This window comes from Diabrotica virgifera, chromosome 9 (genome assembly GCF_917563875.1).
Source record: "Diabrotica virgifera virgifera chromosome 9, PGI_DIABVI_V3a".
NCBI lineage: Eukaryota > Metazoa > Arthropoda > Insecta > Coleoptera > Chrysomelidae > Diabrotica > Diabrotica virgifera.
In genome coordinates, this window is record NC_065451.1 from 189,325,890 (window position 1) to 189,346,563 (window position 20,674).

At 32.2% G+C, this 20,674-nt stretch overlaps 1 protein-coding gene across 1 annotated transcript; it reads left to right on the forward strand.

The window, feature by feature from the left end:
• Window positions 1-503: 503 nt before the first annotated feature.
• On the forward strand, window positions 504-19,251 carry LOC126891601 (phospholipase A2-like). The gene is made up of 4 exons (XM_050660780.1): window positions 504-509; window positions 6,173-6,393; window positions 12,727-12,879; window positions 19,176-19,251. The coding sequence occupies exons 1-4, from the start codon at window positions 504-506 to the stop codon at window positions 19,249-19,251; spliced, it is 456 nt and encodes a 151-aa protein (XP_050516737.1).
• Window positions 19,252-20,674: the final 1,423 nt, after the last annotated feature.

Here is a 20,674-nt window from a genome sequence, read left to right on the forward strand (position 1 = left end):
AATTTCTTGATCTTCCTGATTAAGGGAGTGCATAATGTATATTTTTACTTCGGAAAAATCAAACAAGATATAACTTTTTGTTATTTCATTAAGAAATGTTTAATAAACAACATATCAAAAAGTTCTACACGAGAAGTGGATGCATCATTTTTTATTAAAAAAATAAACTGCGAAATTAGATGTTTTTTAAATAACTCAGAAAATATAAATTTAAAAAAAAACTGACTTAACCATTGAAAAATTCAGAAAATTTTACAAAAAAATACCTTTTATAAAGATTTTTCTAAAATTAAATCTGTAGCTTCTATAATTTTTAATTTATAAAGCTAAAGTCACCCTTCTCACAAACATTGGTGCACTGTAAACTAGCGTTCGGCGAAGTGCACGGTTGAGTTATTTTAATATAATTCTTTAACTAATAGATGAAATGAAATTTTAGAAATTGGACATGAAAGAAGAACAATTAAGCTATCTTATGGTTATAATAAAAAGAAATAAAATGTATGGACGTAAGTACGGTGTGGGCGAAAAATGAAACTTACATGAATTTTGTTTAAAAATTATTCAAAAATGTGTAACTAATACAATGTTTCTTATAAACCCTCAAATTTGTACAACTTACCTTTTAAACATCTTACTAAACTATGTCTTATCCTAAATAATCTCAAAAATGTAATTCAAATGATACGACGCACAGTGGGGCAGGAGAGCTAAAAAGTTGGCATAAAATGAAAATACTAAATACAGTATTTTCTGTCGCATTCAGTTTAATTAAATAGTACACAATCCTGCGTATGATTTGGCATCAGTTTTCCCCATTAAATCCCCCTCCACCAGTTGCGACGCGTCGCAAAGGGCCCATGGTCCCGTGTTAACAATGCATAGGCCGCGATAACGTGATTCGACTTACGTTTGATCCACTTATTTCAAGTGAAAAGTTAATTTACTAGTAAAATTGGCTACGGACATTTGATCTTCAGGAAAGTGACAATATTATTACAGATGTGATATAATAATTAAGTAAATATAGTCTCTTATAATATATTATTTAAAGTTACCTGTACAAAATATCAAAATATGCATTTTTCAAAAAGAGCAAGTGATTTGTTAGTGTTCCCAGACTGATCCAACTTTAATTTTGTTTTATTTTGAAAGCTTGAGTATTATCTTTAGAAAATCATTTTAACTTTTTGCTCATATTTGCTCCTTTTTTCATAATTTTATTTTTTGTGAGGTTATGTTGACCTAATTAAATTGAATAACACTCTATTCTAATTTTTCGTTATTTGCATAATTCAAGCATAATAATTCAAGAAAGTGTAGTAGATCCAAAACAAATTAAGATGTATTCCACTTTTTGTTGATTAGTAGTGATCCACTGATCACAAGCAAAAGAAACATAAAAAGAAAGAAATTAGAACACCTGCCAGTGGAAGCACTGCATATTAGTGCATAATATATTATGTTCAAATTTCCGAATGTGCAAGATGTTGACGTCACATCTGATGATTCTGATGATGATCTGTAGTTTAAGTTTTTCAATATTTTACCTACAAAATTTTATGTTATTCTTATAAATATGCGGTAAATGGTTTTAAAGAACAATTTGGTTAAGCAATTTTTCAAAAATAATGTTAACACAATTGTTTTGAGATATAAATAATATTAGATAATAATAAATAAATAAGATTTAAAATATAAATGACTAAACTTCAAATATCATTTAAATCAATATCGGTAGTAACTACGGACATTCAGCTTTGAAAATTTTGAGCAAAACATTTTTTGAACAAGCCATCCTTCAAGGGAAATTATTTGTAAAGCGAGGCTCAGGAAGAAGAAGAACATCCTGGTTAAAGAACTTCAGAACCTGCTTTAACACAACATCTGTGCAGCTTTTCCGCGCTGCTGCAGATAAAATAAAGATTGCCATGATGATCGCCAACATTCGTCACGGATAGGCACATTGAGAAGAAGAAGAAAACTGAAAAAACATCGTTTTTTTATGTACACACAACTTATATTATTTGAAAAAAAAAATTGGCCATAATATATCGACAATGATTTAATGCCAACTTATGTTGTCTCTTGCCCCACTGTGCGACGTCTCAAAAAATGTAATTTTTGAAAACTTCGTAGTTTTACAGAATTACCACCAGTTTAAGACGGTATTACTCAAGTTTGAACATACTTAATACAATTTTATAGGTACTTTTTTAAAGCTTAGGATGTAATCTTTAAAATGCACTAAACTACTTTATTTTACAAATCAAATAGACTATTTCTTTTTGAGAAAATTAAGAAAGATAACAAAAATGTAATACAAAACCGAAAATTACCAGCTAAAAAATGTTTATTCAAAGTGATAAAAACTTTTTTCTGTAAAACTTACCTAAAATACATTTAATAATAAGTTTCAACAATAATAAATGTTCAACAGAATTTTTTTTTTAGGTCTTATACAGTATGTCCGCGTAACTTGGAACCTATTGAGTATTGATAACTTTTTTATTATCAGTTTTACGAAAAAAAAGTTATTCTTTATAAAATATCTACTCTGCATCGTATATAATCTAAGATGCAACCGTCAAATATCAAATTTTATACGAGGTCAAAAAATACGAATTTCACTCAAGAGTAAAGTACCTTTATATTTCACAATATCGAAAATTGTTATAAAGAAAAGTTGTTTGGAATTAAAAAATATGTTTCAGTGTTCAATTATATCCTTCTAATTAAAATAATGTGAACTATAAAGGCACTTACTGTTAAGCAAAATGCATATTTTTTTACATACCTCGTATAAAATTGAAAAAGTTTCATATCTGATGGTTGTATCGTAGACTTTAGACCAGATAGAGTATTTTATGAAGAATAATTTTTTTCGTAAAATTGATAATAAAATAGTTATCATAATTGAAATAAAATGATGATGGATATCCGTAATTTGGGAAAAAATTTAATTTTTTTTCAATTAGAAAGAGGTAATTATATATTAAAACATAGTTTTTATTTCCAAACAACTTGTCATAATAACAATTTTTGATATTCTGGAATATAAAGGTAATTTACTCTTTAACAAAATTCATATTTTTGACACACCTCGAATAAAATTGATAAAATTTGATATCTGATGATTTATTTTTAGATTTTAGACTATGCAGAGCATTTTCAAAATTGATAATAAAAAAGTTTCCCATATGGTTCCTTGGTACACAGACATATTGTATAAGAGCTTCTGTATAAGAATTTTCAAATTGTAATGCCATATTCAGATTCAGCATAATCAAAAACAAAACAGAAACATATTGGATCAAAGTAAAATGATGAATTCAACGATATTTTTAAAATTATTTATACAAAACAGTTGTTATTGTATAAACCAGCGGTTCTCAATCTGTGGTACATGTACCACTGGTGGTACATATCATTATTTGCGGTGGTACACAAAACACACAAAAACTTAAAATAGTAGTACATAGTAAGTCTTGATTATGCAATCTAAAAATATAGAAATATAATAAAAGAAACTTTAGATGGTACATGACTCAAAAAGATTGAGAACCGCTGGTATAAACAATTAATAAACAATTAGCGGCGAAATCTGTGAGTAGAACTTTTTACTTTAACATGTATGTATATAAACTAAAAAAAATGTTTTAGAAAAATATAAGCTTGTTTGAATTTTTCCGAAACAATGCATCTTTTCGTTCTATCTTGAATCCCCTAGATATTGTAGAAGTATGTATCTGATAGAAGAAGTCTATCTAACTACGTATCGAAACTTCTTGTCTTTAAGATGTCTATTTACTACATATGTTAACTAAGATCGAAAGGTGGAATGTGGCAAAGCTGGAAGAAGAAGATAGGAGAAAACAATATGAACTAGAAATAAGAAACAGGTTTCAGGTTTTGGAAATAAATGAGAGTGAAGATGTAGATCAGCAATGGCACTCCATAAAAAGAACTATTAGAAAGGCATCAGAAAAATGTATCGGAAGAAAGAAAGAACCAAAAGGAAAAACGTTTAACGAAGAATGCGAAAGAGCCCTAAAAGAAACAAACAAAAGAAAAAAAGAATGTGTGTGTCCTTTGTACGCACATAAGAAGTTATACTTCTATTATACAATTTCAAAGAAATAAATAATACTTAACAGGTTATTTGTATTTTATTTAAATATTAAACTAACTTACTTACCTACCACTTTTAAAAATTTTTTATTAAAACGATCCCCAAATTTAAAAAAATAAAAAAAAAGAATATGAATCGTCCGGGGTTTGAACCCGGGACCTCTCGATCTCCGGTCACACGCTCGACCACTGAGCTATATCCCCTTTTCTTTGACAGGTTACAAGATTTCTCATACATACAGACCAAGTGAAGTATACAAAAATACTTTAAATATACTTACTATTATTTTAAAATATCTTATTCCCGAGGAATACAAATCCAAAGACACAAAAATTATAATAAATAATACATTTACTAAAAACACTAATATATCCTATTAATGACTTATTTGCGCTGACAGCGCTGATACATACAGATATTGAAAGATTAGCAACGAACTACATACTGTCTGTGTGCGCATGCGCCCGGCATTATAAAATTTCACTCTCGATCGTAAGAGTCGAACGCTCTACCAATGAGCCACGGAGACATTGATTTGACGGTTTCTCGAACATTATGACAAATCACGGTAACAAATAGATGAAGTGAAGTAGTAGGTATACAAAATAGTGTTTGAATAATACGTATTATATTACTCCCGAGGAAGACAAATCCAAAGACACAAAAATTATAATAAATAATACATTTACTAAAAACACTAATATATTCTTTTAATGCCTTATTTGCGCTGATACATACATAACTTGAAAGATTAGCAACGAACTACATACAGTAGGAAAAATGAAAGAATACCCATGAACGAACATATAAAAGACGCTGTATTTTCCTGTCACCGTGTCATACAAAAAATTGGCCAGCGCAAGCACATGTAATAATTATTATTACATGTACTTGCGCTGGGCAATTTTCTTTGTGACAGGGTGACAGGAAAATACAGCGTGTTTTATATGTTCGTTCATGGGTATTCTTTCATTTTCCGACTGTACTGTCTGTTTGCGTATGCGCCCAGAATTGTAAAATTTCTCTCTCGATCGTAGAGAAGTATAACTTCAAAAATGGATTATCTGACGAACCCATCAGATAAAAAACGTATACAATTCAAAACAGAAAGAGAGTCGCAAGAAGAAAACTAAAAAAAAAAGATATTTGCAATAACAAATTGAAAAGATAGAAAAATAACATAGACACAATCAATGTAAAAAATTCTACAGAGGGGTAAGACAACATAAGAGAGGCTCCTATATAAGGACGCCCAATTTCGTTAGGACCAAATAGGTCTCAAAATGAATCTTCAGAAAACAAAAGTAATGAGTAATGTACAAACTAATCTTATTATTGACAACGTCAGTCTTGAAAATGTAGAATCTTGGACATACCATTAAAATCGGCAAAGAAAGCCAAATAGCCGAAATAAAAAGACGCATACAATTGTCTAGGGTAGTTTTCTACAAGTTGAGCTTTATCTTGAAGAATAAAGATATACCAATGTGTCTAAAACGTAGAGTTTATGAAAAATGTATCTTGCCTGTAACTACATATGGACTGGAGACCATGGCCTTTACCAAGAAAACCTTAGAGCAGCTCAGTACAACCCAAAGAGCGATGGAGAGGGCCATGCTAAGGATTGGTTTGTGAGACAGAATTCGAAATATCGACATTCGTGAAAGAACAAAGATTACTTATGTCGCAGAACGTATAGCAAGGCTCAAGTGGCAATGGGTCGGACATGTTGCCCGAGATAATCCCGAAAAAGGACACAGAGACTAACAAACTGGAGACCAAGAGAAGAGAGAACAGGCGACCAGTAGGCAGACCACAGAAGAGGTGGGCAGATGATATCAAACAAGTCGCGGGCAAGCAGTGGATGAGAATTGCCAAGAGTAGAAATCGATGGAAGCAAATGGAAGGGCCTATGTCCAGCAGTACGAGCACAGGCTGAAGAAGAATTTCGTTAGAGATAAAAATGGAGAAATGCTTACCGCGGTAAATAAAATAATAGAAAGATGGACTGAATATTTTGAAGAACTTCTGAATGTCTAGAATATCAGTGATGGAAACTATGTCTTTGCTTTTGACGACAAACATATTTATTCTATTTTAGGAACCAAATGGTGTGGTGTAGGTAACATTGCAGAAAATTACGATGATTTGGGGGAGGAGGAAGAAACGGATAAATGTTGTCGAGCACACGACAACTGTCCAGATATTATAAAAGCATTTAACAGAAAACATGGATTATTCAATTCTGCTTTTTATACAAGGTAAGTAGGTATTGTTATATTTGCGGGTAATAAATTATCCAGTTAATAATCATATTGGTCTAAAAGGTGAAGTGCGTACGCAGAATCTGTTTTTCTATTATTAAAAGCCATTTGTGTTCTACTACACGTTTGTTAAATATTCTACCAGTTTGACCAATGTAAGTTTTGGGCAGTCACCACGTAAGTTTGTCGCACTATGCAAGTGCTTTTTCTTTTGGCTCTTGTTGTTCTTAATGTATCTGCTTAAGTTGCTGTTTGTTCTTAAAGCTCGTATTACTTCTTTTGTATGTGTGGTTATTTTTGTCGATATCTTACTTGTAAGGTAAGGTCGCCAATTAAGGCCACCTTAAGGTTTAAATATCTGTAATATTTTATTCAGGAACAATATGGGGGAAAACTCTTGTATACGTATTGCCTAACATTTTAGCTATCGAATTTCAGGATAAAATACTTACTAAATAAATAAAGAAATATAAAATTTTAACATTGAATAAATCTGGAATATTTGGCCTTATTAGGAACTGGTAGCTTAATAAGGCCAGTTTCATTTTTTACGCAAATTGAGGTGGATAATAAATTTTAAACCTAAGAATTAAAGAAAAAATACAAAATTTAGTGAAAGAAACTTTTATTCCTATTAAAACAAAAATTTGTCAATACATTAAGCTTACATATCGCACATTTACACACATCTAGGACAATTGGCTTTATTAGGACACTGTCTACTTTTTTATTTAACATAAAAAAAATAATAAAAAGGAATATAGAGAAAAAACAGTTCCAGTTCCTTAAAAAGTACTAATTTACTATCGCTTTACAAAGAAAAAATAATTGGCTTATATTCATTAAGTACCATTTTAGCAATTTTATAACTTTCCTAAAATTTATAAACGAACTTCCGCACCGTAACAAACACGTGTCTAGTCTACTTGGCGCCGCTATGTGATACTACCGACTGAATGGCGTAGACGATTTTGACTGAGAAAGACATTTACGGTGACCTCTAATATATAATATCGATATTTAAGAAAATATTTGCAATTGGCCAAATTAAGACACTGGCCTTATTTGGCGACACTACCTTATACGTAATCGAGCAGAACGTATTGGGTAATATATTTGTATATACTGTTAAATAATTTTTATGGGGAAAATTTAGAGAATTAATTTTATGTCAAAGACCACGAGATTGTAAATTTTCATCGCCCTGTATATAGCCAAAATTTGTAAATAATATAATTTAGCCGTAAGCAGTGTTTCGTGGAAAGAGAAAATGTTTAGTGGTAAAGATTCTACGAACAGGACTTATACAAATTAAACAATGAACTAAAATACGATCGGATTAGAAAGTAGATGTACTCGCGGTTGGAGTAGGCAATAGAATGTTTCTAATTGGTTTCCTAGAAAGAAACGACGATAAACAATTTTGTTTAGTTTTAGAATATAGAGTTTTTCTAAAATGCAAGAAAAAAAGTAATTTTAATACACTGACCGGTACAAAAAACGGCCACCCCACAAAATGGGTCATTTTTGATGTCTATAATTTCCTAAACCTGTTGTCCTATTTAAGTGATTTTTTCACCATGCTATAACCTTATTATTTAACAATATCGCTGTAATAATATTGTTGCTAGAGAGGTAAATTATCATTGTATACCGGGTGTACCACTCAAACTGTGTTTTTTTAAAGTTCACCAAACCCTGTGGAATATTCTAGCCTTTATAAAATACTGAAATTAAATCCCAACTATAGCCTCAGGTTTTCTTAACATTCTGTTTTTTTATTCATTCGCTTATGTTGGATAATAAAAAAGTTAGGTACTTTAACAACTAGCCATGTTCTTCATCAATACAGCGTGTTTCTATTCTAAATAAGTGCAAAAAACTTTAAGGGTAATTCTGCATGAAAAAATAATGACAGTTTGCTTGATAAACATATGTCTGCAAAAGCTTCGTGTCCGAGATATGGGATGTTAAATTTTTTCTTACCAACTGACGATTTATTTATTGCTCTAAAACCGGTTGAGATATGCAAATGAAATTTGGTGGGTTTTAAGAGACAGTTATTGCACATTTTTTGGCATGCTCTTAGGAATTTTATATTCTCCAAGGGCGTGCATACGGGTAATATTACCCGTATGCACGCCAATGGTAAATATAAAATTCTTAATTGTATGTCAAATAATGCGCAGTAACAACCCCTAAAATCTGCTAAATTTCATTTCCATATATCAACCGATTTTTGGAGCAATAAATAGGTAAATTTAAATTTAAATTATATAAATTTAATTAAATAAATCGTCAGTTTGTAAGAAAAAATTCAACATCCCGTATTTCGGAAACGAAGCATTTGCGGACATATGTTTATAAAGCAAACGGTCATCATTTTTTCATGCAGAATTACCCTTTTCGCACTTATTTAGAATAGAAACACGCTGTATTGATGAAGAACATGGCTAGTTGTTCAAGTACCTAACTTTTTTATTATCCAACATAAGCGAATGAATCAAAAAACCGAATGTTAAGAAAACCTGAGGCTATTGGGACCGTGCAAGTTCGGCAAAGCGACACCTATTTCTACGCTCTGCAACTTTATTCGCACTTTTAATTATATTGGCCAAGTATATTAGTCCTGGTTACTGGATAATTGTCAAGGCCATAGTCCAAAAAAATAAGATTCAGGTTATGTTATTAAAACGTAAACAATTGTATGCAGTAAATAAAATTAGTTATTAAAATGCAGTACTGCAAGCAAAATACAATTAATTAAATTTACCTTTATATAATAATTGCATATCATATCAATATTGTGGAGCAACATATAATTTTTCTTCTTCAATGACAGTAGATATGAAATGTACGTCAATTTGACAATTTCAATTGACAATATGAATTATTTAAGAAAGTTGCAATATTTCTCCGCTATTCGCGCACGATCGTTTCTCAATTCCCTTCCAAGTACTTGCACACCGCGAATAGTTGGGTTTTAATTTCTGTATTTTATAAAGGCTAGAATATTCCACTGGGTGTGGTGAACTTTGAGAAAAAAACACAGTTTGAGTGGTACACCCGGTATACAATGATAATTTACCTCTCTAGCAACAATATTATTACAGCGATATTGTTAAAGAATAAGGCCATAACATGGTGAAAAAATCACTTAAATAGGACAACAGGTTTAGGAAATTCGAGACATCAAAAATAACCCATTTTGTGGGGTGGCCGTTTTTTGTGCCGGTCAGTATATCTCCTGGAAATTAACAAGACAGAAAATTTGTATATAACACTATTTGTTCTTAAGAAATGAAAGGAGGGACGTAATGTGTAGAGAGAATGCTTGTGATTGGCGAAGAGATTGATGGAGGGAGAATAGAGTGGTTGAGTCTCAGATTGATGAGGGAAAAAAGATTTACTGTGTAATTAAGATCGGAAGGGAGCAGTCCAGTTTGAAAAATAGTAATTTTGTGTAAAGTGTTGAATTTGGTGGCCGTGTAAGCAGATTCCTGTTGAGACGAAATCGTGACCGAGTCGAGAAGTACAATCTCCTCGTGTCCGAATAGATTCCAGTTTCTGTCTGGAGCGAGTAGCCCGTTTATATCAACTTTGCACGAGATATCGAGCTAAGAGAAGAAATCTTGGAATTATAAAGATTGATATTGTTTGTATCGAGTCAGAGACTAAATAGAGGAGAGATTTAGAGCGAGTGCTGTTTTTTTGTTTGGAAACAGTTTGGATGAGAAAGACCGTAGCAGCATCCGAGGAGCACGTACGGGAGAACCGAGGACAACACAATCCATGAGAAGAAGTAAAGAAGATTAAAAAGGTTAGTCAAATTATTTGTGAAAAGGAGAGAGTTGTTATATATTACATACCATGTTTTTTGTCAATTTAACAGTTTTTACAGCATAATTTATTCATTCATAAATTCATAGAAGAGATAAATAATCTATTTAAAAGGTAAATTAAATATTGTTTTTTTTATAATAATAAGAACAGTCTACCGAATCATTTAAATGAAAATTTTTTAAAGAAAAAGGAGATAGTAGAATTAAAGATTTTTATTAGATAAGAAATTTGGACAACAGAATAAAGTATTAGCCTACATTTTGAATCTTATATTTATGGTATAGTATATAAATAATATTTATAAAATTTATATGATTTTGAGTATATTTATTTTCCCTGTTTTGTCCTGGATAAAGTAAGCAACGAGAAATACTAGAAGCCACAAACTAAAGGTGATACATTTTAAATCAATTAGCCCTGAGAATATTTTTTATTAGAAAGTTTTATCAAATTTTGGTTTTGTTTCCATGAGTAGCAATTAAAATAATTAATTAATTGAATTAATAAGAAGCTGATCAATCTCATAGCAGAGAGAAAATACAGAGCATAACAATACATTATTAATTATTACAATATAAACATATAAAACTACAAAACTTACAGAACAGATAAATAAGAATTTTGAAACTGAAATGGTTTCAATTCTTCGTCTTATTTCTGTTGTATTAATTTTATGTCTAGTCCTACTAGAGTAAATTTGGTAAAGCTCGTGGTCTCTACAGATGGTCCCTTTTCTTGCATAGGCACCATCGCTTAATCAGTCTGGTTTCTTCTTCTTGAACTTTTGTAACAGCTAATTTTTAGAAGAATATATATGTTATACCGACGCCCATCCTCATCTTGGAGAACCAGGGACCTTCTGTTGCCATGTTTTAACCAAGAGGAGCAGATTTAGACTATGTAAACTAGTTTTCACTTAAAATAAAAATGTATACCATTTTTATTCAGTTGCAATGCGAAGGCAAAACTGTCTTATTTTTCACTTAGAACAGGGAGCGCAGGCCAGCACTCTGAATCGACGATTTTCGACTATTTTTGAGTCATCATCGGAGAGGCGTAGGCTTGCTGCTCTCTGCTCGAAGTGACAAAACCACGAAAGCTTATCCCCGCATTGCAACTGACGTTAATGGAGTAGGTGACTAGCGTCATCTGACCACTGAAAGGCAAAGTTTTCAACCTAATATAAACATTAATAATATTGAAAAATATTAAAAATATTACTAAAAGATTTTTAATTGAAAACTTATTGGTCCATGGGAAATGGACACCTCCCTATGGAGGTGTTACCAGGGAAATGGACCAATAAGTTTTCAATTAAAAATCTTTTAGTAATATTTTTAATATTTTTCAATATTATTAATGTTTATATTAGGTTGAAAACTTTGCCTTTCAGTAGCCAGATGACGCTAGTCACCTAATTCATTAACGTCAGTTGCAATGCGGGGATAAGCTTTCGTGGTTTTGTCACTTCGAGCAAGAGCAGCAAACCTACGCCTCTCTGATGATGATTCCAAATAGAGTCGAAAATCGTCGATTTAGAATGCTGGTTTGCGCTCCCTATTCTAATAAGTGAAACATAAGACAGTTTTGCCTTCGCATTGCAACTGAATAAAAATAGTGTACCTTTTTATTTTATATTAGTATTACTCCTATAGAGTAACTAGGTCCATTTTTCCGTTGGAACTTTACCAAGCTGTAGACGGGGTTGTGAATTGCAACTTTTTAGAATTCCCTCTTGTCTTCACTGCAGCATCCATCTGGCTTGCAATTTTTAGAAGCCATGGAGGTGTTATCAGGGAAATGGACCAATAAGTTTTCAATTAAAAATTTGTTAGTAATATTTTTCAATATTATTAATGTTTATATTAGGTTGAAAACTTTGCCTTTTAGTTTTCACTTATTTCATTATGGTTAGGAATTGTTAGTGATATCAAAGTAGGTTTATTGAGAAATCTCTTGATATATATATTAACAGCGACCAGCGACCATTTTGCATGGCTCCTGCCACCAATTTCCACCTAGCAGAGTACAGAGTTTAATCAGATTCAACGTATTTCTATTTCCTGCATTCAGCTTCTATGTTCGTATTTATCTTCATTTCTGATTTTGTTGCATTATGTGTGTTAGTTTTAAAATGTTTCTAGAATATTACATTGTATTATTTTGAGTAGTTTAATGTGGTACCTACATATTGACTAACATCCTTATTTTCGCGGGTCCTCTCGATGGAGTGTGGACAGTATATTCTTAAAATCAATCATCTCACGGAGTCAAAAGTGATAATATCAGCATTAATACACAGTTAAGCTAGGCCAGTAAACTACTCATACTCGTAAAAACAATTTACTCAGAAAACCGGTATCTCGTTTGTTTCAAAGAGGAGTTACCACAGAAATTGTTGGGAGGTTTTATGTAACACATCTCTGTTCTATTACACTCAAAATAGTGCCATCTACATTTAAATACTGTAATGAGTATATTTTTTAGGGTACACTGTGATTGTGATGCAGAATTTTACGACTGTCTTGAAGCAGCAGGAACTGCATCTTCCAAGGAAGTATCCTCTATATATTTTAAAGTTTTACATACCCAATGTTTTAAAAAAGATTACACAGTTTTAAGCTGTACAAAAATAACTGTGTAAGTATTTCTTTGTCAAAACTAAGAATTATAAATTTTGTGGTTCACAAAATTAACGAAACCATTTCTTGAGGATCTGTGTTCAAGTAGTAGGGTAGGTGAGGGTAAAGACACGTAATTTCTATTATTGCCAAGTCAATAAAGAAGACAGTTAAGTATTTTTTGTAAATTATTAACAAAATATCTAATTTATGCTCTATCTATCTGGACCTTCAACATCCGGTAGCTTAGGAGATGAGTTTCATCATGGCCCCGCTTTATCCATAATTTCTCATTTTGTATGTCAGTCCTTCATGCCCTACTCTGTCGAAGGCTTTGCTTACATCTAGGAAGTCTGCTCCTGTAGATTTCTTGCCGCTGAATCCAGCTGCTATGAATTCTGTAAGTGACAGCAATGCATACCTACGATTGAAGAAGATATTTATGAAAATCTCATCCAGTGAACTCTAGTAAAGATTTTTATTTCCTTAAACTGAATCGTTATCTTGTCTTGTTTACATAATTAAAAATTACTGTTTTTTTGCTTACGCATTCTAATTAATCTTATCATTTTAAATATCTGCGAGATACTATAATTTATTCAATATATTCAAAGAAAATATATAATAATCAATCGTAGGTAATTTATGTTAAATTTATTTTAACGATAACCAAGATAACACACGACCCTATTATTATTTTGATGGCTACGGCCAAGGTTACTATATCTGAAATTAATACAACTATCTATTAGTTAAAACAATGTGTGTTGTTAAATGTATTTGAACTATCATTAAAACTTAATATCATTATAAAAAAATTTTCCTTTTTCGTCAGTTTTTTATGTAAAATACTACTCTGTGTCTTGGTTCCATCCTACTTTCACCTAAAGTTTATCAGTCTTTCCCACATTTGTCCTTATACTAGTTGTTAGTCTCTCATACATGACTCTCACAATTTCTTACATATTCACCGAAAACTCCTTTTTTATCGAGCATTTGCTTCATTATTCATGTATTTTCCATCAACTGCCCTATAATAACTACATCTGTTGTTAATCTGCCTAGCATAAAGCAAAACTGATTATCGGATATTTCGGTTTCTTCACGTATCCGTCTATCAATTAGGGTAGAGTGGGCCACAATGAGACATGGGCCACTATGAGACAGTTAAAGTATTTAAATGTAGCGGGACTTGACAGGCGCTGCACTCTATGAGCAGTTCTATGAATTTCTTCTTTACCCATAACCCTACATTACCAATGGCTGCTATCACTCTATTACAGATTGTTTGACTTTCGTACTTTTTCGACACCAGCATAGGGATTACGAACACTCGATACGAATTGTATCCGCCATGTTTTACCATCGTAGTCCCACCTCTGAAGTTTTTTCATTACTCTATTTCATCTTTCATCACAAAATATTACCCAGCTAAGCAGATATTCTGTTACTTTTTATAGCTAACATATAACACATGTTTATATAGTTGAATTTCTTGATATTTACATTTGAGTTTCTATGTTTAAATCGGTTATAATACCAAAAAAATAAATTATAAATCACCGTGCATTGGACCACAATGAGACAGATACATTGGGCCACAATGAGACAGAATTTTTGTAGGCAGTCATGTTTCAAGTGAGAGCAGCGAGATATTTTAAATTACTGCTTCTAATAACAGCGAAGAGCAGTTTTCAGACACTGATAATGACCAGCAAGAAAGAGTTGATCCTTCAAAATTTAAGCCTCTTGATAAAGACCTAAATGTTGAAATTTTGTCCTTGTTAAGTTTGAAGCTAAAGACATGAGAGATGTTTACTACATAGGTAAAGTAATCTCAACAAAGGACATAAATGGTGATGTAGAATAAGTTTTTTAAGGAAAAGTTGACAAAATCCAGGTGTCTCATTGTGGCCCATGCATGGGCAAGACTAAATTTGAAATTCTAGAATACTAAATTTGAAAATAATCTGTCTACTGAAAAAAAAAATTAAAAAAACAGAATGTGTGTACTTTGTACGCACGTAAGAAGTCATACTTCTATTATATAATTTCAAAGAAATAAATATACTTAACAGGTTATTTGTATTTTATTTAAATATTAAACTAACTTTCTTACCTACCGCTTTTAAAAAAACTTTATTAAAACGATACCAAAAATTAAAAAAATGAAGAATATGAATCGTCCAGGATTTGAACCCGGGACCTCTCGATCTCCGGTCACACGCTCTCCCACTGAGCTATATTCCCTTCGCTTTGACAGGTTACAAGATTTCTCATACATACTGACAAAGGACATCGCACACATCTTATGGAAAATATAATGTCACTCAAATTCAATAAAATTTATACGAATAGATTCGTTTTAAATTAACGGTCAAATCTTATCATTGCGCCAACTCTTAATTATGATTAATTACGGCGCAAATTGCAATTAAAGTTTATCGAAATCAAATTTTTTAGTCAGTAAAAGTGTCAGTTACAATCACTATTGCCTGGGTGCTATTCAAAAGAGTTTAAACCCCGCTGGGCCTAAGCGGATTAGTAAAACTAATCCGCTGATTTATGGAGTACCGACAATTTGGGTATTATAAAATATTTTTTCTCTCTCTAACTTATGTACGTATCCATTTGATTTCAGATTTATTTATATCAATTTCTGCTCTTATTATTGAAAATATGGAGTTGGCGCAATGATAAGATTTGACCGTTAATTTAAAACGAATCTATTCGTATAAATTTTATTGAATTTGAGTGACATTATATTTTCCATAAGATGTGTGCGATGTCCTTTAATAGACCAAGTGAAGTATACAAACATACTTTAAATATACTTACTATTATTATAAAATATCTTATTCCCGAGGAAGACAAATCCAAAGACACAAAAATTATAATAAATAATACATTTACTAAAAACACTAATACAGTGGAACCCCGATAAGTCGGCCCCCGATAACCCGGAAGTCCGGCTAACCCGGACCGATTTTCATCAGATAAACATTTTGATTTTCAATATTTTGAATTTTTCAATTTAATTGTGGCTTATTTTCCATCAAAATAGTTAATTATCAGACAAACCTTTCAACAATAAAAATGTATGTAATATAATATTTGAGAGATAATGTGTATGTGTGTAATTTGAACTACATATACGATATTAAAAATGACTCATAGCATACGCCGCAGAAACAACAGCCACCTGTCTGTAGTATCTATTCCTTTTTATTTCAAACTGTCAGCATTGTTTAGGAAAGACTATTTAAAAAATTCTTTTATAAACAATGGTCTTTAGTTTTCACTGCTCTTAAATAATAACATTACATCGTTGTGACTGTATTGTGTGTCTTGTATTGTTCGCTTCCATTTTCTTACGTTTGTGTTTGGTGTTTTTTTTAGTAATTTTAATGAGTAGGTACTGTGCATATTTATAAATATATTTCATGTTATTTCAATTCTAACGGAGTTTATCTGTAAGTATACCGTATTTTATTAATTTTTACCATATTCTTCGGCTATTTCGGATTTTCGATAACCCGGATCGGCCGCGGTCCCGATTAATCCGAGTTATCGAGGTTCCACTGTATATCCTTTTAATGACTTATTTGCGCTGACAGCGCTGATACATACATATCTTGAAAGATTAGCAACGAACTACATACTGTCTGTGTGCGCATGCGCCCGGTATTATAAACTTTCACTCTCGATCGTAAAGAAGTATAACTTCAAAAATAATAAACTGAATTTTGTCTCATTGTGGCCCACCCTCCCCTACCCTCTCCCATACTTTCAGTGTGACTAAGCAGTTTTATGGCTCTGTAGTTTGTGCATTGTTAGTCTAAGAGCTAGTGAACCCTTCGACTAACGGTCTTCCTGTAAGGCTAGAAATTTGTATAGTGATAACTCATAGCACACCAAGGCTAAAAACCATGACCTGGCAGGCATCAGCCCTGCACGTGTATCTACCATGTGAATCGAAAAGTGCATAGTTTAGGGGAAAAAAAACTTTCTCCTGTAAGGTTTAAATTTAAGTATGTGTTTGAGTAAGTCATTTAGAAGAAATGTGCACAATGTCAGGCGATTCTGAACAGCATAAGACCTTGCCAGGCGAGGGGAAAGATTAGGGGTTTTTCCTAAAATTATTTTTTTTGCATCGAACAAAGTTTTTTTAGGATTTTTTAATCATTCCAAACAGAAAAGGTCTTTAGTGATGATTTTTCTCTTAGGTTAATAGTTTTTGTTATATAAGCGATTAAAAATTTTAATAATAATAGTCTCCCGTTTTATACCGCTCACGTGGCTTTGGGAGTATAGCAGGGTAGTCTGCTATATCTAGGGCCTACGGTATACAAGGAAGGTAACAGGGCCAGTGCTACGCTTCAACCGCCTATTATTACCCCTGGTTTTACCCAAGGTACTCATTTTATTCAGGCTGAGTCGACCTGGGGCCTATAAACATTTTAAAAATGTCTAGTTGTTCTTGCCGGCTGTAGGATTTGAACTCCGGACCACCGGCACGCTAGCCTAGCACGCTACCACTCGGCTACGCCGGCCCCGGTAAAAAAAATTTTAAAAATTGCGAAATCGGCCATTTTTATCCGTAAATCGGACATTTAACTAAAAATTTCAATGTTGCCAAGGTAGGTAAATATTATTTAAACATAAATTGATGAAATCCCGAAGAGTTTTTTGCAATACAATATCGAGAACCCCTTTGTTCTTTGATTGCTAATCAAGCGGGCGAGACACTGTAGTATAAGTGAGAACGTTTGAGTTTGCATAAATTCATTATCTCGAGAATGGGCAAATTTGAAGAGAAATCCTCAGACAGGTCGATTTTTATTCTTACATTAGGACTTTTTGGCATATATATATATATATATATATATATATATATATATATATATATATATATAATACTAGTGACGTAATCCTTCTGGGCGTGATGACGTAATCGATGATTTTTTTAAATGAGAGTAGGGGTCGTGTAATAGCTCATTTGAAAGGCTATTTAATTCTCTATTCAGTAATATAAACATGAACGTAATTATTTATACAGGGTGTACAAAAAAATTTTTTCTTCTTTTTGTCTAAATTAATTTAATAAAAAAAATTTTTTTGTGCACCCTGTATAAACAATTTTAATAATGTTTATATTATTGAATAGAGAATTAAATAACCGTTCAAATAAGCTATCACACAACCCCTACTCTCATTTAAAAAAACCATCGATTACGTCATTACGACCAGACGGATGACGTCACTAGTATTATATATACGCCAAAAAGTCCTAATTTAAGAATAAAAATTGACCTGTCTGAGGATTTCTCTTTAAATTTGCCCATTATCGAGATAATGAATTTATGCAAACTCAAACGTCCTCACTTATACTACAGTGTCGCGCTCGCTTGATTAGCAATTAAAAAACAAAGGGGTTTTCGATATTGTATTGCAAAAAACTCTTCGGGGTTTGATCAATCAATGTTTAAAGAATATCTACCTACCTTCGCAACATTGAAATTTTTAGTTAAATGTCCGATTTAGGGTTAAAAATGGCCGATTTCGCAATTTTCATAATTTTTAATCTCTTATATAACAAAAACTATTAAGCTAAGAAAAAAATCACTAAGGATCTTTTCTGTTTGGAATGATTCAAAAACCTAAAAAAACTTTGTTCGATGCAAAAAAAAATAATTTTAGGAAAAACCCCCAATCCTTCCGCTTGCCTGGCAAGGTCTTATGCTGTTCAGAATCGCCTGGCATTGTACACATTTCTTCTAAATGACTTACTCAAACACATACTTAAATCCTTACAGGAGAAAGTTTATTTTCCCCCTAAACTATGTTCTTTTCGATTCACCTGGTAGAAAGATTCACACGTGCAAGGCTGATGCCTGCCAGGTCATGGTTTTTAGCCTTGGTGTGCTATGAATTATCACTATCACCATACAAATTTCTAGCCTTACAGAAAGACCGTTAGTCGGAGGGTTCACTAGCTCTTAGACTATGTGGAACAACTCCCTTGTTTTTTTTACAGGTACTAATATGCTTTTCCATTCGTCCCACTTCCATAATTCTATTAATTAAACCTGTTAGCCAACTTGTTCCTGTCTCTTCTAATGCTCTCCCCACTTCCCCAGGAATATCATCTGGTCCAATTGATTTTCCTTTCTTTATTTTTTGAAGTTCTTTAACCGCTTTCTCTGTTTGATGAACCACATGAAAGTTCTTAGGGTTCCGAAACGCAATGAATGAGCTAATATTTATTTTTCAAAGTTTTCTAAAATCTTTATTAAATTATAATATTTTTTCCAGATATGGCTGTGAAGAATACGAATTGGATGAAACTAAAGAGAAGGAGTATCAATGGTTTGATGTTACTGCCTTCTGATACTACTAAAATATTTATTTTGAGAAAATAAACAATTCTTGAGATATAAATATGTATTATTATAATTAAGGATCTTTAGTACTTTCTATGTCTTTTTGGATTTTATTATCTTTTTATGTAGATGTAGAAACCATGATCTTTTATGAGAATTTTTTATATATAGGTACCTACTTCAAAATCTATCAAGAAGAAGATTAATATATTTTATCACTTACCTTTGAAACGAATGATGAATGAAAGAAGACATGGGGAAGTCTAAAAGTTGCACTTCCATATCTGTCTATTCGTCTTGGCCAAATTCCAACGAAAACTTGGTTCCGATACCCAGTTAGGAGTAAATGATATAAAATAATTCGCTGTAAAACGAAATTACGAGACATCTTATATTGTTCGTCCGCTATAACTTTTCCCATTCGACACGATTCATTTTCAAACAAATTAAGTCAAAACATAAAGTGAGACGTACACCGATGTGTGTAGTATATAGTATACAGTATACAAAATGTATATACACATTGACGTTCGACTCACTTTTCTCAATGCGGCTAAATATGTTTGTAAATAAAAAAATACTGTAAATATTTATTTAATTAAATGCATATTTTCTAGATAAACGTGCATATTTTGGGTAAAATACAGCATATTTATGCGCATATTTCATACCTTTTTATTTGCATATTTTCCTAAGTCTAGTAATAAGTTTAATCATTCTTAGCCAGTCTTATCTTAGAAAAAAATTCAATTATCGCTATTTTATTTCCTTACGACTTTGCTCCAAAATTAGTCGTTTTAAATAAGCAAGGAAAGTAGAAAACCAAAATGAGGTTTTTAATGATATTTAAATATTTTAAGCGCCACGCTAGTAGACACACGGGTACCCAATTGCTAGGCTTGGGCTAATCCGGCCCGTTCTCGCTTGTGACTTTCAGATCTGTCATGTAATGTGACTCTCATGAAACTATTCAAAATAATTTATTTTCCATACAAAATCCATCCATCCATCCAATGGCACTACAGCCCAAATCAATCTTGGCCTCCTTCAACAAGCTTCTCCAATCATTTCGATTTACCGCTGTTCTTTTCCATGAACGCGTTCCCAGGAAGTTCCTGGCATCCTCATCGACTTCATCTTCCCATCTCTTTTTAGTTCTTCCAACAGGTCTTTTTCCCTGCATTTAGCAATTTTCCGGGGATTCTATTCTCATGCATGCGGACCACGTGCCCTGTCCACCGTAATTTCTGCAGTTTAGTGTATTGTGCTAGAGTTGGTTCGCTATATTGCTCGTATATTTCTCTATTATACCTAATTCGCCAGTTGTTATTTTCACTTATTGGGCCCAGTATCCTACGTAATATTTTTCTTTCAAACACATCTAATGCATTGGCAGATTTCTGTGTCACCACCCATGTTTCACAGCCATCA

Coding starts and splice junctions, on each gene's coding strand:
- LOC126891601 (XM_050660780.1), top strand. Junction 6,394..12,726: donor AATTCTGCTTTTTATACAAG/GTAAGTAGGTAT, acceptor TATATTTTTTAG/GGTACACTGTGATTGTGATG. Junction 12,880..19,175: donor AGCTGTACAAAAATAACTGT/GTAAGTATTTCT, acceptor TATTTTTTCCAG/ATATGGCTGTGAAGAATACG.